Genomic DNA, 27,187 nt, shown 5'->3' on the forward strand with positions numbered 1-27,187 from the left:
CTTCTCATCCTTTTTCATCTCAGAGAAATTGGACACAACTTGTTGTGTTGAAATCCTTTAAGTCTTGTGGGCTGTTTCCAGAAGAAAACGATGGCTGTTTATTTGCAGAGGGTTTAAAACACTGTTGACGTGGTGGTGGTTACAAGTCCCATGCAGCACACGCCTTAGGTCACTTTAACCTTGGCTCACAAATCCCTTCCTGGTTCGGTTTGAACCAAACCCATCACATCCTTTAGTTGCTTGATTTGTCTTTTAGAATGTTTCGTTTGTAATATACCCTTTTTAGTGTAAAGTGCACTATCATCATGATCGAGTGAACAAGATTGCATTCCAATAACTTTTTTCTTTTTACATTGTGTGTTACCCAGACAACACATTGTGCGGGTCCATAAGGCCCAACAGATGCAAAAGCTTGGACAGTAACAAGCATGTTTGCCCGCTGGCGTTCCTCTGCTCCCATGTGTTTGCTGCCTTTGTTTATTTGTCTCATTTGCAATCTGTAATGTTGAACTGGAAACGTGTGAAATGGGCACTTTCAAAACAAGAGCAAACAATAGCGCACAAAACACACTGCTTTCGTATAACGAAGTAAACCCGTTTCAACTGAAAGCACCTTTCACACACGAGAGCTACAAAATGTTTGAAAAATAATGAACCAAATTCAATGAGAAATTAAATTCACAAGCTGAGCTGCTACAAAGAATATGATATCAGAAGATGCATTAACGAGGTCATAACAGCACAAAGTGACTCCCCAAAAATGGAATATGATCAAATTTTAAATTGTGTGAGAATTTAGTGGTTTGCGAGCCAACACGTTTGTAGAATTATCCAAAGTTAAACATGAGAAACTGCATTGCCACATAAATATTTTACAATGCACAGCAGAAAGCCATTTAAACAACAAACACCTGCAGGCTTTCCAGGAGCTCATTATCAGAAAGAAATTTACAAGATGAAGTCTTTGTGGGCTATTTGTGACTGAAATGTAAGACTTCTATTACTTACGGACCATTGTTTTTTATTATAAACACTCCGGAGTTGGGTTGTGAGATTCATTTTTTTTTTTTTAAAAAGGGTGTCTTTTCTTTTTGGTTTCAACTGAACAAAACACAATTGCGTTGTGTATTTCATGCTTATTATAGGGAAATAAAACAACCATGAAAAAAGGGGAACGGTTGCATCTCTTCCAGTCCCTTCCAATAGATGTGTCTGACCCAACAGTTTCAGTCGTGGGATAAACTCACATCGAGATACATTTGGGAATGGCGAAGACCAAAAATTAAATATCGGAGTTTACAATTAGCAAAAGAAAAAAAGGGGGGGGGGGGGGGGGGGTCGTGCTCCCATGTCTGAAAGATTATTATACGGCTGCACAATTGAGACCATTAATATATTTGTCATAATCCAGAATACAGGGCTTATTGGAAGGAGATTGAGTAGGATATGACGAGGGAGTTCCTGATTCAAGTAGCAATATATATATAGGAGCTGAGGAACAAGTTAAAGAAAATGGGAAAACTCTTGGGCTGCTTTGCCACTTAGGCTGTGGAAGAAGGTAATAGCTCAAACTCATTTAAAAGAGGTGATAAAAGTTTTGAGATGGTGTGCATTTGATCCAGATTTTGTGCCCAAAAATTGGGACACAAGGTTTCCGGGATGGGTAACTAATGGCTTAACCGCATGGAAAAGCCTCATTAGATGTTTTATAACACCGGTGCAAAAAAAACCTCATTATACCAACTGATATGCATGTTGGAGACAGTGTGCCTGCCAAGAGGCAAATCATTTCCACATATTCTAGTCCTGTACAGTATTGTTGCCTTTTTGGCAGGAGGTTTATAAAATTATTCAGAGCATATTTTTGACAGACATTCCGTTTGAGTTTGTTTCTCTGTGTCTCGGGGCTCTGCCACCTGATAACTTCTCCTCTAAGGATGAATATCTATTTCAGATAATTTGTGCGGCCGACAGGAAGGCCATTACAAGTAAATGGATGAAAGCAGAACAAAATGTGTTCTTGAAAAGATGGGAAAGATGGATCAGGTATGTTAAACCAGTGAGGCCATCTTTTGTATAACGTTAAGGGGTATGGTTCCTTTTTCAGGTTCTTGACTGGTTTACTTCATGTCAAAAGTTTTTCTTTTTTCTGTTTCCCTGTTCCTCGGGAGAGTAGTGTTTAGTGGTAAGATTTTAGTAAGAGTGTGTATTGTAATATGGTGGAAAGACCAATCATTCATCTCTGTACTATTTATATAGGTTTCGATGTTTTGTGGGGATTCAACTGGCAACATAAACGTCAGTGTCGGGAGTGTCCAGGCTGCAGGTTTCTCTTCCTTCGTGCTTCTGCGCGTTTTGAGTTTTTTTTTTGTTTGTAAAGATGAATGTCAAAGGCAAAATGTTTTGTGGAGAAATTTATGAACCACGGAAAATACCAACAACAAAAAAAAAAAACACAAGAGAGATTAGATAATCGCAAATGACAGAAAACAAAAAAGTTGATTTATTTCAGGGTTCCAGAGTGCTGGAGCAGCAGGGCACAGAAAGACAATTACTCACATTCAGGCTAATTACCACCAAAGAATGGTTTCTGGACTATGGGAGTGTCCAGATAAAATGCAAGCACTGACAGAGAGAACATACAAACAAATCGGAGAGGTCCGATCCATGTTCAAAGTGCTATAAAACAATTACACACAAAGCAACAGATAAATTTGACATCTGAGGAAGTTGTGGGGCCTCTTCTCGTGTCTGTGCCCAGGGCCCTGTTTTCCGAATATTCCTCCATGTCTGTAACTTTGAGCCTAAATTTCTGATTCAGTAGAAATGTTGCAGGAGTGTTTTCGGCCAGGCTCGAGCCCTGCTCCTATTGGACGAGCGGCGCACCACGTGTTTGGGCAGTCACGCGCTTTCCAGGAACCCGTCAGGAAGAAGAAAAACAAAACAAACCCGAGAGAGCTTCAACAGCGTGCGGACTCCATTGAAAAGGAGCCTTATTACCGACGGCGAGCTCCAACACCACGGGAGGCGCATTTGTGGGCGTCCCAACAGTGAGTAGGACCGTTATCGAGCCGTTTGCGGGGAAGTTTAGCGGGGCAGCGGACAGGGCTCTCGGCCGCGGTGCTGGATTAGCCGTGGAGCTAACGGCAGGTCTGTTGTTGTGTGTCGGGCTTCAGCTGGGATGAGGAGGAAGGGGGCGGACGGACGGAGGCCATACTGACCGAGCTGCGGGTGAACAGGAGACAAACACTCGCCTGTTCCGCATCGAGAAGCCCGGCTATGGGCAATTCGAAGCCAGATGTCTTCTTAAATGTGGTCACAAATGGCAATTTATCAAGCTACTAACGCAGGTCCGCTTTATCGCGAGCGGACACAAACTGCGGTCATACAGCGTGAAAGCTGTCAAATAAAAACCTTCCAACTGGTATTATTAATCACCCTCTGGTTCATTTAATTGATTATCGTATTCAGAAGCAGGGTAATGATGGTAAAAAACTGCACTTACATAAGAAGATCCCATTGTACTGTACTTTTAAACTCTAAATATGACGCTGCTTGGCTGTAATTTTATTTAAACCTATGCATCACTTCCCATATATGATATTTGATCACACAATTAACCAGTTTTAAATTGTATTTGTGGTTTTTAACACACAAAAGGCCAGAGAAACGCTCAGCACGGACTTTTTGCACGTCTCGGTAGGTACACGCCCCCCAACACCGAGAACACCCAGGGCTGATGGAAAAAAGCTCGATACAACTGGAAATTTCTATGTGATCCGAGGCGAATAACTCGTTCATATCCCCTCTGAGGATACACTACAACCACTGATTTGTTAGGAAGAATAGATTAGTTTTGATTTTTCTCTAAACATCCCGTTTTGTAGTTTATCAGGCGATCTGCAGACAGAAACGTCGGATTGTGTGTGTTTTCTTCGCTGTGAATACTGAAAAGGGCACATTTTTATGTTTTTCAGAGCGCTGCTTTCAGGTTTTGTGGCAAGTGCTAGATTTTACTTTAAATATCTTTTAAATGCTGCTATCTAGGCCACGGGCATGTAGGCCTCCAAGTTGTTTATCTTCTGCCTCAACCTAGACTGAAAAGGGGCTGTTTATGATGGAGCTGCCAAGGTGATTGATGAACGCAGCGGCCAATCAGAGACGTCTGGAGGCGGGACGTCATTTCCGCTCGACCAATAGGGACGTGGGATTACGTGGGTGTTGGCACTGGTAGTTAGATTGAGGCTTTGTTTTGCTTTGGAGGCTCTGTGTTCAGTGCAGAGAGATGCTGGTGGATTTTATGGTTTTATTTGTGTTTCTGTCGGGTCATCTGTAAACTTGACCTTCCTTATTGTATATTATAAGGATTGTAGTGTTCAACTGCTGCACTTCTCCAAAAGATGGAGGGATGAGACTTCCTGTCTTATTTAGAAGATGTTTTAGATGAAACTGATAGCTTATTGCATTTTTGCTGATATGATGTCTGATTCTATAATGGTTTTTTTACCTCAAAGCTTTTTATAAAAATCGGTCATTGTGTATTCATCAGCAGTATCGGCACTCAAGTTAGCCATCTGTACCTACGCCTTTGTAGCAGTGAAGCACTAAGTAACACAGTCTTTGCTACCACATAGAATTCACAAGTCAGCCACTTTTCCCCTTATGTATTTTTTGTGCACATTTTTTTTTGTTTGTTTAAACCGGAGGTAATATCCAACCATCATGTCTTCCTGTTACACACAAGACAGTCCCTTTGTTGTAATTAATCCATCACTCAAAGCACTGTGGAAATGGTAAAGTAAAGGAGGCTTGGCATGATTCTGTGTAAATACCCAACCCCATTTTTCCCCCACAAATTTTAATGATTCATGTGTTAATCTTTATCCAAAGGTTTCCTTGCACAAGGCTCTTTGGCATGTTACATCTAAGCTCATGATACTTCTTCATACTTTGTCTTTGAGAGTTGTGTTTGCTTGAATGGTATCAACAGTGAGATTTTACTCGTGCTTTATCTTCACAGGTTTTTTAGTGTAAGTCTCACTGAATTATATGTCTGCAATGGATAATCATTATAAATCTGTTGATTACTAGTCAATTGAGTGTTTGGCATATAAAACTCTGAAGTACAGTCTAAAATGTTAGAAATTAGAAAAACAAAATTCGGTTTGGTGAGAAGATCTGCAGGAATTGGTGGAAACAGGCACACTGAAGCAGTTGTAATTAAAGTGTTTGGGGGAAAACAAAATGTCATCTTGGCATACCTACACAACATCAAAATAGTTTATGAGCAAGTGTCTAATCGTTGCGGTTCCTTTAACCTGATTCTTGATGATTTCATGAGCCTCACTCTGCTCTCATTCCTGTGCACTTTCCAAATGAATCAGGTTGATTGACCCTCTTCACAGCAGACAGTTTGACCTCTGTCAGCTGGAAAAGCCCAGGTGGCTTAATTCCAGATATTATTGCAACATTGCTCAACAATTAACTGCAATATTAACCCCACCTGTCTGTGTTTAACTAGTCAAAACATCTGCTGAAAATGAATTCAGTGATGTTTCACTCCGCGTTTGTTCTGCTGGTCATCTGCACTCCAACCACATTGACTCTGCTTCCGATCAGCAGCTACTCTGCATTCTAGAAGCCGAGGGATTGGACAGAAACATATGAGTGGGTTGAGTAGCAGAGCTGGTGATGGATAGAACAATCTATACTGAAGATAGTGGAAACCAGCAGGATGTTTTTCTTTTGACATGTATACTGAGTCATAACATTATGACTCATAATTTATACTGTAGGTCTCGCAACAGTGAATTCTGACACCATTTTATAAGATCTATCAACTAATCCACAGTGGTGAGTGAAAGCTGGCCCAACTGATTCAAACCACCAGATGAGCTACTGCAGCTCAAACTGCTGCAATAATGAGCCGGGGCTGCTTATAACCCTGTTTTTGGTTTGATGTTTAATATTCCCTGCATCCCTTTTGATAGAACACCATACAAGAGCTACAGTTTGGGATATGTGCTGACCCAGTCATCTAGCCATTCCAATTTGACTCTTTTCTAACTCACTCAAATCTTTACGTTTGCAAATGTCACCTTTCTGCAGAATATGCCCCTCCCCCTTTACATTTACCCTGATAAAGTGACAATTGTTGTTCAGTTAACCCTCAGTGATCATAATCCTACATCTGATTAGTGTAGTTCACTCCTGAGCACAAGAGCACTCCGGGCTTCAGCTGCAGCATTTTAAAATGAAGCACAATGATAAAACTATTTGCTTTTGTTGGGTGTCTATTAATTTGCAATTTTTGATATATTTTGCGGCAATCCGCTCACACTTTCTGTATCTGAAATATTTTTTCAAAATTGCAAATGTAATATGATCTTATCGGTAATGTAAACATTTTCCTTTGTGGAACGATGACAGATCAATCAAATTGAGGCTCCCTCTCGCCACTTGTGGTTTTTCCCACCTCATCATAAGTGGCCACATGAATAAATAATCTTAATCCCCAACCTTTAAGCACAGTTTCTCACTGAGCATCCATACTCTGTTTCTCTGATTGCCACTGCTGTACAAAAACACTCAGGACTTGTGGTTTCATGACCTTTGGTTATGTTTGCTGTGACTCTGTCACACGTCCCTTTTTAGTAAACAGGCTGGCATCTCCAGCTTGTTATCTCTGCAGGGATCAGCGACTGGTATCAGTAGGTAACTCGTTCCAAATAAGACACTGCTGATTGGCCTACTTGGACCACGTCCAACGTTGGGAGGTTGAGAATGTGAGCTGTTTGCTTGATAGTGGAACTGGGACTGCAGTCGTTTACAGTCGCAACTAAACTCCACATCTTCTGATCTGGAAAACCGAGAGTAGTGGAGGAAATGCGCTTTGTGTTTGATGTTGAAAATATAAAGGATTTCGGTTACCTTACATGCAGTCTTTGTTTGCAACATTCCTTTTATTTTAAACAGCGTAATCTTTTATTTCATACATAAATGGCAGTTTGTTAAAATTGAAAATCATGTCATCCATCCATCTATTCCGTTTCAACATGCCTTTCTCTGTTCACGCCCTGAAGTTGTGAGACGTGCCTTCTTTTGTCTTTCTGCTACTTGCCGAAATGATCAGCAGACTGTTATAACCACAACAAACATATTTATATGATATTTCACTTATTCAACTCCATCTGTTGCTCGTTTCTGTTTAAGAGAAGCAGTTTTTGATGAAAGCTCATTGCAATCAGTGTCATGTGTGACATGAACGGAGGAAGCCATACATGTCTGGAGAAATTAGGTTCTCACCCTGCTTGTTAACGATACTCGTCAACAGAAGCTGCAACAGAGGAAAAACACATTTTCTAAAAAAAAAGTGCAAGAGGCCATTTGATATATTTAGCATGTGAGCGGCGATAATTGAGGGATGTAGCCTCTGAGTCAGTCACAGCAGCATTATCTCCAGTCAATCGTATTACTGAGTGTGAGGGTTGTGTTTTATCACCGGGGCTGGATGGGCAGAAGCTGCCCTGGTAAATCTGATGCAACAGTTTTTGAGATGTTAACATGATGCAGCAGAAATTGGGTCCAGTCGAGCATCGGTTTCCAGCACTGTAGGGGTCAAGAAAGTAAACCAGTGAAAATTTGAATTTTCAAATTTTGTATTTGCAAGAACACAGAATAAAACACTGCCGGCTACTTTGTTAAATAAAGCTCAGAGTGCAAGAACTGAAAGAAAACAGTTTAAAAAAAAATATTATTCCTCAAGTCTGACCGTAGTCTGTGGGAGAAACTCGGCATTCTGTCTTTTTTTGGAGGGAGCCTGTCATGCTCGCAGAGCACAGATCATAAATATCCAGCTCTGCATCATAGCCTGTGTCAGCCGCTGAGCAGTAAGTTAGATTACATTAAACTGTGTTGCTGGAGAACTGTTTGGAGCTGCTGTGAGCGGAGTACTGTGGCTCATTTTCTGCATGATGGTGAAGTCTCTGGTTGTGGAAACAGTCGTCGTGTTTCTCTTCAGTGAGTGAGCGGGGTCAGGATTGATGCTGGGTGCTGCTGTTGTGCTCAGGCCATATGTTTCTTCATTCTGCTGCGAATGAAACCAGACAGATGCCCTGGAAGCAAGTGCACATCGAGATATAACAACATCATTTGTTTTTCGGAGGCGGAACATCCAAACACAGTGTTGGCGATAGAGCGGGCATGCATGCGTAGACTTGCGTTTGCATGTGCGTGCTGCGATATTTGCAAAGGTGTTGCTTGTACGGCCGCAGCTGTACCAGTAGCGTGTACTGCTGTGTTTTATGGTACTTCCTGTGTCTGTGCAAAGAGCTTTGGGGTGAGAAGTTCATTTGAATCAGTCAGCAGCACCATGCAAGAGGAAGTGATGTGCTTCCCCCAACCGCAGAACAGAGAGGGATTGGTGAGCGATTTTCTGTCAGCTGATTACTGCTGGGGTCGTGTCTCTGCGCAGGTCCTAATATGTTTCCTTTGCGAACGCAGCAAAAAGACGCACAATCAGTTGGTTTGTTGCAGCTTTGGAGGGCCTACTTTCAGAAGCTACCCGGTGACGTTGGCATGAAAATATGAATCTTTTACTCAAGAGAAAATGAATAACAATACAGAGTGCACAATAAACTCAGAACGAACCATAGTTTGTAATGATGAAGTAAAACAATTTAATACTTATGTAGGGAATAATTGCTCCACATTTATCAATATTTACAGTGACAGTTTATAGATAACACAGCCAAAATTAAGTTTTGATGCACTTTGGATTTATTTCAAAACTAATGTGATAACTGATTATGAGTCCTCTGTATTGGCCAATACGTGATACATTAAATCATTTAAATTGTTTGTATTTAGTAGTGTACTTTCTACTTTGCAGTAAGCAGAGTTTGTCTTGGGTTTTCATTTGTTCTCTTCCTGTCTGGGATAAAAACAACACACTTCATGCACGACAAGTGTTGAGATATGAACTTCTGAGATCTGCTGGCTGCTATCACACATTTAATTGTGTTTAAATTTAGCTCCCACTTTTGAATCCCCACATTAGTATTAGGAAAATAAATTTAGGTGACCCAATTGTAGTGACGTTTCATTAAAGACACCAGATAACCCTCACAAAGAATTCTCGATTTATACTCTTTATCCACGATATATCTTAATTAGGCAGCGAAGTGGTGTAATGGTGAGCAATCTCACCTCGCACTGAGAATATCCTCTGTTGGAGTCGTTGCAAGGCCTTCTGTTTGGAGTTTGCAAATTCTACCTGTGCGTGGGTCACTCAGTTGGAGGTTAATGAGGACTGTGGCTGCCAGTAGGTTTGAATGTGTGTCTGTCTCGCTGTATAATTAACCCTTTGATGGAATGATGACTTGTCGATGATGTAACCTCCCCTGTGACTCTGAGGTGGATAGAGCGATGTAGAAGAGGAACAAAAATGGATTTATTGTACAGATTTTAGCTGTTCACTTTGCATTTGTATCTTTGCTTTGTCTTTTAGATTATTATTTATTTACAGGCTCTTTGTTTATGTCAGATTTCTGGATCAAGTCACAGCATGGATTTGTTTTGATCGAGCATCTCTTTGTCATTTTCAACTTTTGAAGATATATTTTAGTGTTCGTTAACCCCTTTCGATGAAATTGAACTACATTGCAAAATGTGTGTGTGAGCTGTTCACAAACTCAGCAGCTGTGGTTACCTGTGTGCATCTGCCACATCGTTGTTTTTTTTAAAATTTCCGCTTCTTGTGACTCTAAATATTTCTTTGCTCTGTTCTTATTTTCCACAGACCTGAAGCATACAGAGATCCGTACCAGACCACACCAAAGCAGGTTGAGCCCAGTCATTCACCCTCTCCCCCCCCTACCCCCACCCTCACCCTCACCCTGGTCTCACCGGCATCATCCGCCAGCCCTTGTGATCGTCTCCCTCAGCAGTAATTTATCGTGCTGATTGGACAGCCTCACACCACTGGGACTGGACAGGCGGCCCAGAGGTTCCCACCGCTGGAGCTATAAGCCGTGCCTGGCAATGCCTCAGGTAAGCAGGACAACGTTCACTGTCACCGATACGCAGGGTTTCTCCGATGTGACTGAGCAACAGAGTGGCTTCCTGTGGTTGAGCATTTGTCGATTCAGCACCATTCAAACAAAGAGTTACTGTTTTTTTTTGAAATATGAGTCCCTTTTAAAACTGAGATTGAACTGCTCTGTTCACGACACAATCAAAACCAGAATCTGAAAATCCTGTGAACAACAGTGGAAACAATGGAGCTTTTCAGACAGACAGACAGACAATATGAGAAATATGAAAGAAAGAAAAAACTGTCCACCACAGTACAAAGAGGTGAGTGACTGACCCCGGCTCACAGTGACGTCTGTGGATGCTGCATCAAAACAGCTGCTGAGGACAGATGGACAAACAGTGAGCGAGTTAATAAATTAGTGAATATGTAGATGCGGTCCTTTCAGAATCCTTGTAATAAGTGCAGAAGGTGTTGGTAATGAACACAATATATTTTCTAATCTCAGCTGTGGTGGTAAAATAACAGAAACGTGGCACAGTCAGCTCCCGAAGTGAATCTCAGTCTCAATTTTTCAGTTCCAAATGATTCTGCTCTTTTTGTTCGTGCAGCAGTTGATTTTGAATCAGCATTTTACAACAAGATACGGTTGATTATGGTTGCAGTTTTTCAGGAGCTTCAGTCTTACACCCTTTTTACAGTGACCCACAGACCCATTAATCATCGCTCACCTTGGTAGATGCACGGTTATTGTGAACGTGTTCAATCAGCATGGGGAGCAGCGGTAGCTTCCACAGCAGCCGATGTGGAACCGTCTAAGATGGGAAAACAACATATGTGTAGCATAGTATTTCAAATGTGTTGTGTTGTGTCCTTCCAAGTGATACAGCATAGCACTGTGAAGGTGTCCTGTGAGCAGAGCCATGAAGTGACTCTCTGTGTGTGTGTGTGTACACAAACCTTACATCATTGTTTTCCTTTCTGTGTGAAAAGTGCAGACTTTATCATTGGACTGACGATCTTTGCATGCTCTGCAAATGATATAATAAGGAAAGCAAATCAGCTGAACTCTGAACTTCTTGAACATTTTCAACAGTGAGGACTCTTTGGTTTGATCACAGAGCACATTTACCCTGTTTGCCCACATAAACCTGTTCCTTATTTGCACTTAACAAAAATCTGATAGCAGAAATCACACGCACGCTGGGAATGAATGGTCCAAAACAGAAGAGATAAAAGGCAACGCCAAAGATTTGTTATGTGATTTGCTGGTTCATTTCAGTTGTTGGTTTGTTTGTCTTTGGTTGTGTTGCAGCCCAGCGTCAGTGGGATGGAGCCTCCCTTTGGGGACGCCTTTCAGAACTACTCCTTTGCTGACCAAGCCCTGACCAGCACTGAGCTGCTCGCCACAAGCTCTGACCCAGATTTCATGTACGAATTGGTGAGTGGCTACACACACCCACACACACACATACACACACACAGACACACACCCACACCCACACACACACCCACACACGCGGTCTTCCGGCGAGCACCACGCTGCAAACATCAGTCCTCTTGCACATCCGCTCAACGAGTGTTTGTTTTACATCAGCTTCAGCTGCTCACGCTGAGCTCATGCTGCTGCATCTAAATGAAGTTTAAAGGTCAACCCAAAAGAAAAAAGAAAAATAAATTGCAACTCATCATGAGCAGAGTAATCTTCTCAAGTGCTCATAACTTAAAACTCATTCACTTCCATTGTGTTGCATTTAAAAACAGAAATGCTGACTGTCATAACTGGATATTTCAGAAATCCATTTACTAGAATTGTTTAGGTTTGATTAAAATGCAGTGTTAAATGTCAGAAATTCTGCACTTTGATTCAAATAGTAGGGAATCTCTGTGTTGACTGTTTTTGCACATATCAGAAGCATTTGTCTGTTAATATGAGTGTGAATTGGCACAAATTTCTTCACAACTGTTGTGCAATGCCACTGATATAAATGTAATTATCTCGATGGGAGTGAGACCCCTTCCTATATCAACAACCAATATTAACTTACCCGGTTCACTGTGTATAGCTCCCAACTAACACTTAAGAATAAATCACAGTTCTTTTCCCTACTATTAGGATATTTGTCCGTCACACAAACTGTATAAACTAAAAATATTGAAGATAGAAGTTGAAAGCTCATCGTGTCCTTCAGTCTGTTAATTTATTCCATCTTTCATACTAACTCTTCAGTCCTATGCCTTTTCTCGGGATGTTTTATTGGTTATATTATTGACAGAGGTTGTGAACTTATAAACAAACATTGCTATGTGACCTTCTCAGCTTTAACACCCATGAGGCGCGTGCCTAATTGCTGAGGCTTGCAGGCAGGTGATGTGAGGCAGCTTGAAACAGAAATCTCTCCTGTCATTGCTCACGCTGTCAGCTGCAGGTGTCTCCCTCAATTTGCTGTCCGCTGTCGACTAAACAATTATGATTCACGGCTGTACTCTCAGTTTCTTTCCCCGCGGTAACATATTAACGGGATGCTGTCGTGTAGGCCGGCCTGTCATCTTCCTCTGTCGTGCAGTTAGTGTTTTTATTTGGTGTGACCGCCTCTTAAGCCTTTAAACCAGCACCAGCTCTACACTTAAAAACAGTTTTTCAAGGTACTCTGCGGGCTGTCTCGGGGTCTTTTGTCTCTACATGTAATCCCAGACTGACTCAATGAGGTTGAGATCTGGGCTTTGTGGGGGGCTGCACCATCTGTTGCAGGAATTAATTTTTTATTTTTTGTTGGTCCCTGTCCTGCAGACTGACGTTACAATTGTGGCTGACTATTTGGAGCTGCTGCATAATACATTTGTGGCCAATCAAATGTCTCTTTGCTGATGTCATAAGTGATAGCTGAGGATCAAAACAGGTTCAGTGTCTTAAGACTCCTGCAGACTGAGCATTGTTAGCAGTCTTACTACTTTATCAGCAGGAAAACTTTTGCACACTATCAAGTTTGATTGCACCGTGTCACCCTCCGGCGAATCAGAGGTAACTGCTACAAAGTGTTTCAACACGCAAGACTAACCATCTTATTCTGTATGTCGTCCACATATATCAGGAATTAAATGAAGAAAACTAAGACTTTAGCTATTTTTCAAGTGGTATCTATGTGCAGGAACAAAACTTGGTGTGGAAGTCGAAAGAGAATTTTGTTGTCCGTCATTCCATTTTCTGTTTCTGTTGGTTGTTAGTTAGCTCGTAGCAACAGTTACACTGCCGTGTTGCCGAAGGAGACAGCGGCCATGAAATTTCTAAATGAGAAGTTGGCCACAGACGGTCTGTGGTGGTACGGCTCTGAAAATGTCTGTTTCCAAATGCCTCTCGCTGAACAACACAGATTTTGTTTTTGTGATATTAATTAAGTTACTCATCGCTCATTTGGGATTGACCCAAAGCATGTAGCATATTCCTGCCTTTTAAAATATTCAGATTTTCAGTAGTGGTTTTGAGAAGCGTTCATTTTTACTGTTTAATGTAATCTTTGTCTTTAAAGGTGCAGACACACTGTGATATTCTGGACAGTTCCAGAAGATAGATAAGCAAATCTGGTGATAGTCTGGATTGTGGCTTAAAAACCATGTCCTATCATCTCAAGAGTTATTATAATGTCTGGTGCCTGTAATGAATTTAAAAATTTGCCGACAGCGGGACTGCTGCTTTGACGTCTAGTTAAAACCATATAGAGCAGCAAATAACACAACTATCAACATGATACCTGCTGCCACGCCCAAAGATTCTTCACAAGTTCCCATGGAAGTGAAACACAAACAAACTTTGTAAGATAACTATCAAGAGGGGAGCCGTGCAAAATTTTTGCTTTATCTGTTTATGTTTCTTCATTTGTTGAACTTGATGGCACCAGCGGCATACATCAATGAAGTAGTTACTCTACCATGTTAAAGTACGCTCTAGCTGTATCTCCTCCGATTTAGGCTGACATTAACTAACTCAGTCTGTCCATTGTCTATACAACTTCATCCAGCTCAGGGTCGAGCTGATCCCAGCTGACTGTAGGTGACAACAACTTACATCTGCCGGTCCATCGCAGGGTATACAGTATGCGGGGAGATGGACAACAACAGGCTCTCATTTACTGGCAATTTCACAGACTCTAGTTAACGTTGATAGTTACGTTTTTGGACAGTCGGAAGCAAGCAAAGTACCCAGAGAAATCTCACTCATGCACAGGTAGAACATGCATTTTCTCACTATGAAGTGAGTGTGGTAATTTCATAATAGCTTCAACTGGCTGTAGTCTCTATTTTATGTCTGTGAAAAGAAACTCCTCATAGTGATTAAAAAGTCTGGAACAAAACAGCAGAACAACACTAAAAGTAAACCGGAACATCATGTAACTCACTGCATGCTTTGCCTTTATTGTTTGCGCCTCTCTGCAGGACAGAGACATGACCCACCGACAGAGCCCCCGCGGCGACAGCGTTGTCGGGGTAGGCGATGGAGGAAAGGAGATGGAGGGTTGCGTGGATCAGCTAATGGGACTTGGCGAGTGTGAGACGGTCTGCAGCAGCTCAGCATTCGAACAGTGGGACTCCTACTGGGAAGACCTCACCAGGTACTGGATTACTTATTTATTTGTGGTAACTCATATTTGCACCAAGGTAAACAACAACATCTACCAATTAAAACATAAAACATACTCAAGATTTTATTTGACTCATATACAAAAGCTTATTGCAAATAGATACTACCGTGGCATATCGTTTCACCTCTTTAAGGTTGCGTAAGCCACTATGGAGCTGTAGTTGCGTTGCAGTACATTTGTGAGAACTGTGCATTATCTTGCGTCTTGTTTATATACTAAAAAATACAAATTGGCATTCCAATCACGTGCAGAAAACATAGACCAATTGTCCAGTTTCATGCTCCTATAAAGTAGCCACTTCATTACCTCTTTTTTTTTGTAATTTAGTACAGTTCATATGAGTTAATACTAATAAAAATGAAAACAGTTCTAAAATCTTTTTTTTCTGCGTAATGTCTGAAAATTCATCCATCCACCCATGGCTAACACAGAAAAACACTCCCGATCATCTCGCTACAAAGCGAATGTGACACCAGAATGCTGCTCCAACACTGACAAATAACTTAAACTGGAGATTTTCTTTCTTTAGCAGGCACCGAAACATTGTCTTGATCGTGACTGATGTGACTGTTCTGAACTGCAGGAAAGCAGCAGCCAGATGCAGAGTCAGACTCTGAGCATTATGAGATGGGACAGTTGCCTGTAGGATTTTGTAGCGGGGGTGGGGGGGTGGGGGTGATAATCATCCAGTCTGATCTTCTCAGGCCGCCATGGACAATAGTGGATGACTTGACGCAGGTAGTGGTTTCGCCCGCAGACAGGGAGTGGTTTGAGAGGGCAGTAAACAACAATAGCAGCTGGCTGCTGCAGTCTCCTGGGGTCTTGGGTGATGCTCCGTCTGTCCTGCAGCGACTCCTGTGCTGAGCTGCCAAAATAGTTTGTGTCCTGTCCCCTAAATGTTGAGTGTCAGCCGATGGCTGGCAGTAGCCTCTGAAGTCTGAAGGCTAATGAAACTGAGCAGAATTGTGGTGGCTGTTGCAGCATTTGGGAAATCTGCAGCCCAGATCTCATTTTCAAGTGAAACACAGAGAAAAATGTCGTATTTTTGGGCTAATGACTTGCAGCCCTCACTGTTTGTCACCACATCACTGTTTGGTAGCTGTGATGTCCACAGGAATCATACTACACTCTGTAGACTTACCAAACAGCAGTTTTATTCAACCAGCAAGCTTCCTCCTATTAAGACATTAAAGCAGACGGTGTCTGTGTGGGCGTCGAAACTAAAACTAGCAGATGAAGCTCTGAGACACCCTCTGAGCTCTCGGTTTTATTCTCGTCTCTGTTCCTGTGCTGTGTTGTTAAAAGGTTTCACTGCCCTCTGGTTACCTTCACCTGTGAAAAACTAATTCAAAGAGTTGTTTATTTGCTCTTTATATTGTTACTTTTATTGTCACATTTACGAAACATGAAAACGTGCATGTTGCAATGTGGAAAACGTAACAACATACAAGTGAAAGAAGTTCATTCTATTCATGAAAACGTAACATCTGTTGTAAGTGCAACAGAATTCAAGACAAATCTATAACGATGAGATTTAAATCAGTTCTAGACATTTATACAGAGCACCACAGAAATGGCCGCCAGTCCATCACAGGACAAGCACAGACACAGTCACACTACACGTGTACTCGGAAACATAAACTTAAAAGAAATTAGCATGTTTTTGCCTTTGCATATGAAAAAGCACTTTCATTGGAAACTGGACAAAGCACAAAAAAAGTCAAATTTTTCAGAGGGGGGAGCCACATGTCTATTGTATTTATGCTTGAGCCAATACAAACATTTTTGTATGTCAGCTAATTGATTTCAAATATTTGCAGGTCTTTAAGCACAATACATTTTGCATTTTTCTGACAGAAAGATAATAGATGAAATATTGACATCATCAAGCATCGACATCATGTTAAAAATTTTGTTTTTAAACAAAGCTGTATTTTATTAGGATGTCATAACAATGCAATGATGGAGCTGTATCTCTCCGCGCTCCACAGATATACACGACTGGCCAGTTGTGACATCTGGGGCACCAAAGAGGTGGACTTCCTTGGACTGGATGACTTCTCCAGCCCCTACCAGGATGAGGAAGTGATTGGTCGGACACCGACACTCGCCCAGCTTAACAGTGAGGATTCACAGCCCGTGTGTGAGGCGCTGTACCCTGCTGCTGACCTGAGCCTGCCTGCCCCTCAGCCTCAGCTGCAGCCTCCCCAGCTTTCCTGTCACAGTAAGAGAGTGCTGGTCCCGGGCCAAGGATCTGGCCCCGGCTCCATGCGGCCTTCCCCGAGCTCCACCGCCTCTTCTCGTCTTTCCTGCAGCCCTCTGCCGGATTTCGCCGAAGGCTCCCAGAAAGCAACCAGACCTGTGCCCTCCAGCACTGAGACGATGGCCAAGACCCAGACCTACCTTAGCCTCAGCCAGGACCACGGCCAAGCTCACATCAAGCCTCTGGGGCGGGGAACAAAGATGGCAGCCCCAGCTTCTCACAACTCTCACTTTGTGCGGAAGGCTAAAGTCCGCGTGAGTGCCGTGTGCAAAGCTCCAGCTGACGGGCCTTCTCAGGCAGACTTTGAGAGGTCGGACCCCACTGTGCCTCTTGCCCAGCCTCAAGATGAGAAGGCCTCCACTTCAGCAAGTGCCGCCTCAGTGGGACTTGCCGGAGCTACAGCCGGCGGCGAGCCCTGCAGCCTGGTGTGCTTTGAAAGGAGGACGGAGGGCACTGTGAAGCGAGAGATTCCCATTGGGTGGTCTCCCACCGTGCCTCAACTGGCAGAGGCCAGCCAGACTCTGGAGGGCAGCACCTCCGGGCTGGGTAGCAGCGACAGCGTGGCAGGGGCGAGCGGCGACGGCGTCCTGGTTGTTGAGAGCACGGAGAAGAGCAAAGAGGAAGAGCACAACTACTCCCTGTTTCTGACGCGTAGCAGACTAGCCAGCAGGGCGCATTCCCAGCTGGAGGAGGATGAGGAGGAAGAGGATGAGGAAGAAGCAGAGGAGGAGGAGGAGGAGGAGGAAGAGGAGGAGGAAGTCGATGGCCTGGAGCTAGACGACGAAGACCATGATGAGGGTTTCGGCAGCGAGCATGAGCTGTCTGAGAATGAGGAGGAAGAAGAGGAGGAAGAAGAGGAGGAGGAGGAGGATGAAGACTACGAAGCAGACAAGGACGATGATATGAGTGACGCCTTCTCTGAGCCAGGTGAAAATGACTGCTTATCTATTTTTTTTTTTTTATCAAGTTGTTACCTTCCCATCATTGGTTATTACATTAAAACTTGTATGTGAGCCTTTTATTAAAACTTTAATTATCCTTTAATTTATTTTTTTTCTGCTGGAAATTTCTGCCTCCTCTATTATTTTTCCTTTCCACCTCCACCAGGCTGTGACATGGAGATGATGGAGGACATTAAAGGCCTAACAGCGGGCGTCTCCAGCCGGAAGAGAGGAAAGCGCCGCTACTTCTGGGAGTACAGCGAGCAGCTCACCCCCTCCAAACAGGAACGTATGCTGAAGCCGTCTGAGTGGGACAGACACACGCTGCCGAGCAACCTGTACCAGAAGAACGGGCCTCTCCATGGTACACAATCACTTATATACACACACACACACACACACACACACACACACACACACACACACACACACAGGGCAGCACTTCTTCCTGTTGAGACCCACAAATGAAAGCAGCTGTAAGAATCTTGACACGAGTAGAAGGTCTTGTGGATTATCGTCTTCTTGGCATGAAATTTCATTACATACGCTCATGAAGTGCAATCGTTTCAGTTGGACGGGGACAATTCCATTTTTCACAACAGCAGCTGTGCAAACGCTGCAGCAACGCTGCAGTTTAAAGCAGCTCCAGTTGTCCAGATAAAAAGGCTCAGATGAGCGTATGTCTTCACAATTGAAATGTATTACAAACTCACAATATCTTGTTATTTATAAATGATTTTCATTACAAGAATACACTGTGCTTCTGTACTAGTGACAAAAATCAGAAAGCCAACCATTTCTCCACATTTAAGAGGGGCAATGGTGGCCTACAGGTCAAGGTAACATGCTTGTAATTCTGAATAATGCTACTGACCGCAAGTGACTCTCTCATCTCGGTTTCGATATGAACCTTTTGTATGTTAATGTATTTATTTTGCTTGATGTTGATGAGATTGAACTTTATTGCATATTTGGTTGATGAACAAATAAGCACTTGAAGGTTGTGGCTTTTCAAAGTTCATCCATATCTCCATTTTTGCTCTAACAGAGTTGTTATACATCTAAATTCTGCAACCCCAGACGTGTTACATCTGCCAAACGTGCAACTGTAAAGACGTGAAGAAAAAAAAAAATAGACAGTGGTAGCGAGAAAATATCAACTCTGTGAGAAATAAGTTAAGTTATGTGAACCAGAAAATGAATTTCTTCACTCATTGGCAAAGTTATCTGAAAAAAGGTGCAAGGAAATCTGTTATTATTGCCTTCCTATTTTAATTAAATGCCACCTTGATTAATGGTTTATAACCAATAGAAAATAAAAGCATGTTTCCAATACAGGATTACCACACACGCCACATTGAGCTGGAGTGTAAATAAAGATATGTTCAGCCCCATTTCTACCTGGTGAGACATTTAATGTGATCTATGCGTGATCTCTGATGCCTCATTTTGTTACTCTCTGCCAAAGGAAAATACATGCTGAAGAAGTCTCGCCGCACAGACGTTGAGGACTTGACTCCCAATCCACGCAAGTTGCTGCAGATCGGCACAGAGCTCCGCAAGCTGAACAAGGTGATCAGCGACCTGACCCCCGTCAGCGAGCTGCCGCTGACCGCCCGGCCGCGGTCCCGCAAGGAGAAGAACAAGCTGGCGTCCAGGTAAAGCTCACGTCCATATGTTCGCTGTGTACACAGGAGAGGAGCGCAGCTGGTTTCTGCATGATCAGGTTGACCTCCACGGTTTTATGACGGTATGGCTGCTGTCGTGATTTGGAAGTAATTTGTCCACCATGTCCTCTTCCCTGTTGCGTGTTTGTGTTATAGAGCTTGTCGCTTAAAAAAGAAGGCCCAGTACGAAGCCAACAAGGTGAAGCTTTGGGGACTCAGCACAGAGTATGGTACGTTGTTATTTTTGGTTTTTTATTCATTTTCTATTTAAATTCAACAACCTCAGCTTTAGTCTTCTGAGCTTCTCCATTAGTCTTACCTTGGTTTAGTTGCTGTCGCTGTAAAACAAATCTTTTGATGAATCAAAATGTCTCTGTGTTTGAACACATGTCTCTGATGCAGATCGACTGCTGTTCGTCATCAATGCCATCAAGGAGGAGATTGTCGTGCGAGTGGAGGACTCCTCTCCTCGCCCCACCAACATGACTGACACTCTGGAGCGGCTCATCCAAGAGACACTTGGTGAGAATCGAACGGCCGAGTCTTTTATAGCAGACGACTCGGCAAAAGACGCGTGTGTGCACATATCTGGTTTTTTTAGACACTCCCATGGCAGTGAAGTTGGAAACACTTGCTCTCTTGCTCAGAATCCAAGCACAGAAAAGAGGACAAGAGTTGCACTCACTGCCCCTGACAGGCAGCAAAAGTCCTCCTATTAGCTAATGTAAATCGGGGCCTCAGACACTTGTTTACCGCAGCTCTCCAATAAATTAAACACACTCGTGTAATGCAATCCACCCACTTTTTCAAATTTTTTTTTAAACTTTATTAATTTTGCCCATTTTGTGTTGTATTTATTTCTCTTCAGTCTAAAAGGCGTCAGTGTCTTCATCTTCTGATCATTTTCATCCAATTGTTTCTGATCCAGCATGATTTTATAACATTTTTTGGTGCTGTTGTAAAGATTTTAGCCAGGTATTTGTCTTTTCCTTTACAATTGCATCGTATGAATCACACACACATCAGAAACCATCAATAATACAGAGACAGTTAGGGTCTTCTTCAAAGATATTTAAGTGCATTGTTTATCTAAAAGTGGTTAAAATGTTAAATATAACTCGCATAATAAAACTGATTCTATTCACCATGGTTACAACAGGCTCAAATGATGATGTGTACTGTTGATAGCACTTCATAATATAACGTCTTTGCTAACGCCAATTGTTTCTGAATGTGTGTGTGCATGCAGTGCCATCCCCTGTTGCTGGGCAGACTTCGGACTTCGTCAACAAGATATTGGAGAACACAGGACGCGGAGATCCCACCGGTGGACTGGTTGGCCTGCGAGTCCCCACCTCCAAAATCTAGACAAAGCACGCTCCACAGAGAGGAGTGGGCTCAATGTTACCACCGCGCTGTCCCATTGTAACTATGCTCCCTTCTGCATGCCCCTCCAACCCAGAGTACACACACATTGTTAGTCACACAAACACACATACCACTCTGCCGTGTGTATGTATGTGTGCTTGTTGTTGCCATGCACCCGTATGGCGTACACCCTAGCTTTCTGTCTCTGCACGCACCGTGCGGAGTCAGCGCATCACCGTCTCCCAACCCATTGTGAACTTCTTGTTGGGAAGTGCACCTCTAAAATCGAGTGATGGTTAGGTGTATAGCAAATAGCACGTCCTAAATCCACTGGTGGTTATTAGATGTGTTTAACATAGCATTGTGTAGGGTTGGTTCAGTTGGAAGGCTGCTTCCAGGGCTGCGACAGACAAGTGTAACCACTGGAATACGTTTGCGCGATTCGTTTGAGGTTTCGATGACAAAAGAGGAATTGTTACGCGTCAGGTGCCGTCAAAGGTCGACCGAAGTTCCAGTTATCTTCTCCTAAAAGAGGATTGCCTCACATGTCAACAAAAAAAAGAGAACTCCATTTTTTTTTCAAATTGATTCATTCAAGTAAAGCACTTTGGGGAAAAAAAAAGTATTTGGAAGCCAAGAAAGCTGCAGAGAGAAAAAAAAAAAAGCAGCGTGCTCCGAAGCGTTTCGGGGTGGCAGGAAATATTTTGTATTGAAGGCCTCAATATGTTCATGCCATCACCTGTTTGCCAGTCGGCTCTGCTGTTGTCCCAAAAAAATGGAGGATTTCAACAAAACAAAACAACAAAAAAAGATGCAGTAGAAACTGATAGTTATCGTTTTGATTGGAACGTTTAAGCAACAGACATCTTTGCTGGTTTGAAGCTTTGTTGCAGGCAGGAGAAAACTTTGTGGCTAATTCGGTTGCCTGAAACAGCAGGCGGCGGTTGACCATGTAGCACGGTGCTTTTTTTGGCCTTGAGCTGGTTATAACTGGACTGAGTGAAACCAGCGTTTTTGCCAAGCGTGGGATCAAGACAGACTGTGAGGTAGATGATGGCGGTGGTGATGAGGCGACATAAACAGTGATCCATCTCCTCATGGAAACTGTATATAACCATGTCTCCCAGCGAATGGCTCCCCCTTTTTGTACAGTAGAATATGACCAGGCATTTTGATGACAACAGTTTGGTGTGTTCATACTAGTGTTTGATCAGAGTTCAATTCATTGTGCCTTGTGTATGTGTGTGTGTGTGTGTGTGTGTGTGCGTGTGTGTGTCTGTAAGTCTGAGTGTGTGTGTGAGTGTGAGTGTGAGTGTAAGGGGTTGAACGAGATTATGCGATTGGTCAGAGCTCCCTGAGGTCCAGCCTAGGAGAGGACTACTTTACACTGAGGGAGGTTCTTAGTGAGTGTGAGGAAGGTCACACTTGTGAGGTTTCTTGTGTCGTTTGAAGATATTCTGAATGTACATATAAAAAAAAAAAAAAAAAAAAAAAAAAGGAAGCTTTTGTTGCGTGATGCCACAGAGTCTGTGTATATAGGAGGGCTCTGCAATAGATTACTTTTGGTTTTTGGTACTTGTCTTTGGGGAACTGGGGGGGGTTGACAGATATTTTTTGTTTAGAGTTACAAAAAAAAAAGAAATTTGCACACTATATTTTGATTGTTTTTTGTACCAAAGACACATGCAACGAAATGGCGACCAGCCAGTTAAAGTAAGGTTTTGCACAGCTTACCTGACGCCGTATTGAATGTAAGAAATGTGGGAGGGTCAGGGAACTTCATAGAACTGTGAAATTAGCTTGGGTCCAATTCTGTACAGAAAAGGAACATTTATTTGTTTTTGTTTCAATCTGAAGATTAACCCCATTTGTGGGCTTCTCCAGTAGATTTGTCGCTTAGAGAGCACTTCATTCCTGAACCGATTGCTCCCTCCACATGCTAATTATGCTAATAGCGCTAGCTAGGACAAAACCCCAGAGCGCCGGTAGATAAGCTACGTTACATTTTTGCCTGTTTGTCAAAATGTCACCAACAGTAACCAAAATGTTTTTGTTCCTGTGTCACTTGTTTGATTTCTGTCTGTAGACCAAGTCTAGTTTATCAACAAGATATTAACTGAATTGTGTTCAAAAGTACTGTATATAGATACATTATGATATATCTATCGATGGTGAAATGCCACTTTTCATGACAATTGATTCATTTTAAAGCATGACACATTTCTAAAGCCTCTCCTTGCATCGAGAAAGTTAGAAGAAAAAAAAAAACAAAACTCACAAAAAAAAAGAAGTTCTTGTTATATTTTTGTATTTTAGCTGCTTGCTAGTTTCCCCGGTTGGTTTGGAGGTATTCTAGTCAGAGGAGGAGATGCAAAGAAAACAAGAGCAGAAAGGTCTTAAACAAACACTCGACCTCTCTGTTCTCTTTACTGACTGAGTCAGATCTAAAATGTTAAGATTGCATTTGTGCAAAAATGAGCTCGGCAGGCCCTCGCTTTAGTTCCAGCGGTCTATAAAGAGGACGAGGAAGTGCTGAGATTAGCCGGGACAGGGCGGGTCCAGAGAAAGCCTCAAAGGAGTGGAGGCATGAGGAACCAGCGACAGTATTTGTCTCAGATACTGTAAGAAAGCCAAAGCCATTAGAGTCTGTCCCACACTGATGTGAATTCAGCACTGTGCTCCTGCATTTAGGGCCTCACTTGTTATTCTCTCTTTAACCGCGAAGCTGGCTGAATTTTGTATTTCCTGGGTTTGACGTCGCAGCTCTTGAGGTTGGATTGTTGAATTCGTCCCTTGTCTGCCTGCCTTCTTCTTGCCTTTGATCATAAATCCTTCCTGACTGGTCGCAGCATCAGAGAGTAACACAGAGTTACATGTCCAGGCTGTAAAGGATGCCTTACCAGGAAATTTCCAAAATTCAATCAGACGTCCTTCAGTTAGCAGACAATGATAATGCAAATAGTTGAGTGAGGTGGAAAACAGGTTCAAGTGAAGAAAGGACTCCTTCACAGAGCAATGTCTGTGCTGTGTGATTAGATAACAGCTCGTGCTACTCCTTTAAATAGATATATTTTCTATTGTTTTCCGTTCTGTCTAAAAAGGGAGAAATGGTGCTTTTTCTGAAACTAGAATGATGAGTATCCATGATTCTTAATTGACTCCTTAGACTAGTTGTAGCCTAATGACTTGTTCTCTCCGACCGTCCATAGCTATTTTCTTAGTAGTGGTTCATTTTTGTAAATAGACTATAAGTTAATATGTACCTTCTAAATGTTAGATATATGTATAGAATACTATCTTATATGTTTGAAAACAAAAGCACTTTGTCCAAAAAAGATAAAAACAACAAAAAGAAAAGCATTTTTTTTCTTCCATTTGCTGCTAAATGGCCTGGTGTGAATGCTGCAAGTGTACCTGATGAATTCTTGCGAGGATTGGTGTATTACCCGGCTCGGCTGGGTCTATAAACTGGCAAGGAATCGGTTTACGGTGCATGGCCTGATGAGGCGTTAGATCTACACATTTCTGGAGCCACGAAATGATATGTAGGCAACGTATGACAGCATATCATTACTTGGCTTTGGGAGGCCCAGTGTCTTGACAGGATGGGTGTTTTTTTCCTGGTCAGGTGACTGTATGATTTGTATGTTTGTGGTCTTAAAAAAAAAAAAGAAAAACACAAAAAAACGAGGGTTTTGATTCCAGGGCCCCTACGTTGATCCTGATGCTGACCCCCTTGGCGTCATGATTCATTTGCCTTCAGTAGAGGTTTCCTATGGAAAAACTGATTCTGCTTTGGCTTCCTCTTCAGGGTGATGTACAGTGTAGACACATTTCTTCAGAGAGCTATATTGTTATCATTTGTAAACTGATTTCTACTTGTGACTTAATGAGGAGAGGTTTAGCCTGGGGCGGCCCGGAAGAGCCTGCTTGAAAGACGCTGTTCCTGGCCGCCTTGGGGGAAGTTACTATATCACTGTACTGTATGGCAAGCCAATTACAAATGGAAACTCAATCCGGACACTTATTGCCTTCTTAAATAACTTACACATACTCTCAAATAACGACATGGCAGAAGTGTCTGCGGCCAAAGGGAACACCTAAGGTTTATGACATAATTCTGCCCATCTGGTAAACAACACAACGACAACAACAACAATAACAATAACAACCACAAAACCATTCAGCCTGATTGGCTCAAAACAACCTTGACTGAAGTAGCAGACGTAGTGAAACATATCTGAAAAAACCGCCCCAAAAGGTTTGCAGCGATAATTGAAGCATTTTATTTTTCAGATATGATTTTTCGTCTGGCAGGGGGTCAACAGTGGTTGAAGGGCCGCTGGTCGATGGCCGGCTGACAGAGAGAAGCGTGCGTGTTTTGCTGTCTTTTATGAGGCTGGTGCAAGAAAGAGTCCTCACAGGTTTTTACATTTAAAAAGATAGGCGCAAGCTGTGCAACTTTACATTCAAACCAGGAGACTCTGTGGCATTTTAAGAGTCGAGGAAATGAGTGAAAAATCCACGCCAGTAAAACTATTCCTTATTCTTTTTATTTTTGATGACATGAATCCTATACAGTCAACTATTAAGCTAATAGAGTGTGTAACTTTGTGCTACTCTTGTCCAATAAAAGGCTATACGTGGATCCATAACGCTCTTCTTCAGCAAATCAGGGTAATATCGTTCTTCTGACATATGTGATGACATATAAAATCTAAAGAAAATATATTTATGTATTCCAACTATTGTCACTATTCTTTACTCTGTACAAAATACTGTGCGTGTGTGTGTGTGTGCGTGTGTGTTATGAATTATCAATGTCAATCAATATGGTGCAATGCTCAGTACACAAACGAAAAAAAACAAAGGCCAACCGATTTGTCACAGGAAACCACAAACACTCCCCGTTTTACTTAAATTGGTCTTTGAACGTCACACAATCTGCAACATCTTCCTCTCATGAAGGATTTGAGGGATTTCCAGCTCTGATCCGACTGGGGTTTGTCACATGGTGCTGATAACAATAATTCTGAAGAAGAAAAAAAATTCAATAAAAAAGGCATCTGTCCATCAGAGCAGACCCCTCTCAGCTCCTCCATCATTTTCATCAATTCTTGGCTTGAGTTTTGCTGTTGGACCAATCGGAGAAAGATTGAATTTGATCTTTGCTCCAAACGACAGCAGAATGAGGGAATCTGCATCACGGACTTGTGACGTGTGATGGTTATTGTTGAGCATACCATGATTGCTTTTGTAAAAGTCAGTCTCTGCGATTTGATACCACAGCCCAAAGTCTAAAAGTTTTTTCTTCTTTGTGTTGCGTAAGATGGATAAAAGTGGTTTGGTTTATTGTTCAGTTAAATTGAATTCAAATTTTGGGGGGAAAAGCATCAAGAAATTGGCTAAATTACAAATTTAGGAAAATGCAACATGTTTTTAAATAGAACAATCCTCTGATGACAACTATGGAGATTTTATTTTTTTACAGTCATCTTCTACCTTCACGTTTCATTCTATTTGTACTGTATGCAGTTTGGTATTCAGTCTGTTGTGTTGATCGATTTTGAGTGGCAAAAAAAAACCCCACCATAAACATCTCACATAGAAAAATCATTCAGTGATATTTGCTCAAATTTAAAGGGGTAATAAGTCAAATTAGTTTCATGCCTGTGTAGTAGCTTGGATGCCAGCGTAGAGTCACTTTAGCACCAGTCAGTTCTACGGCTGGCTTTTATAGTTTTGTTTCTCCTCGCTGTTAGTAGAAAACACTCCTGTGTTGTGTCTCTATTCCCCACCTTGTGGTATACTGCTGGGGCAAGTTTAAAAAGGTAAACACATCATAAAACTGTCATTTAGGTGACATCTGGACTGATTTTTAATTAATCATTATGAATAATCCGAGGAGTTTGTGGTATCTTTCAACTATGTTTTTTTAGATAGTTATCATGTAGTATAGTTTATCAGCAAATATAAAATAAACAATTATAGTGGCAAATTACTTAACAAGATCAAACAGTTAGCTACTAAAATACCCTACAGAAGGTGGTGCAGACCAAAATATGAGCTAAAAGAGAGTGTATTATTATTTGGTATGAAAGACAACTCTCAATGAAAACTCATGTTTCCTCATATGTTAACAACCAAAATACATACAGTACAGTGGACGTTCCTGGAAATGTCTTCAAAATGTATCTGTAAACTAAGCCCGACCAACTGTCCTAAATCAAGTGGGGTAATAAAGAAATCAAAACTTTCAATGATTTGTCCTTCTATTG

At 42.1% G+C, this 27,187-nt stretch overlaps 1 protein-coding gene across 1 annotated transcript; it reads left to right on the forward strand.

Annotated features, from left to right (window-relative positions):
• Nucleotides 1–2,899: 2,899 nt before the first annotated feature.
• crebrf (creb3 regulatory factor) lies at nucleotides 2,900–22,537 on the forward strand. Its single transcript, XM_080483548.1, has 10 exons — nucleotides 2,900–3,050; nucleotides 9,800–10,050; nucleotides 11,349–11,474; nucleotides 14,465–14,640; nucleotides 16,662–17,860; nucleotides 18,041–18,238; nucleotides 19,343–19,532; nucleotides 19,698–19,771; nucleotides 19,944–20,063; nucleotides 20,791–22,537. The coding sequence occupies exons 2-10, from the start codon at nucleotides 10,042–10,044 to the stop codon at nucleotides 20,907–20,909; spliced, it is 2,211 nt and encodes a 736-aa protein (XP_080339674.1). The 5' UTR covers nucleotides 2,900–3,050; nucleotides 9,800–10,041; the 3' UTR covers nucleotides 20,910–22,537.
• The last annotated feature ends 4,650 nt before the right edge of the window (nucleotides 22,538–27,187 follow it).

The sequence above is a fragment of the Lipophrys pholis genome (assembly GCF_963383615.2).
Source record: "Lipophrys pholis genome assembly, chromosome: 16".
In the NCBI taxonomy this organism is placed as follows: Eukaryota; Metazoa; Chordata; class Actinopteri; order Blenniiformes; family Blenniidae; genus Lipophrys; species Lipophrys pholis.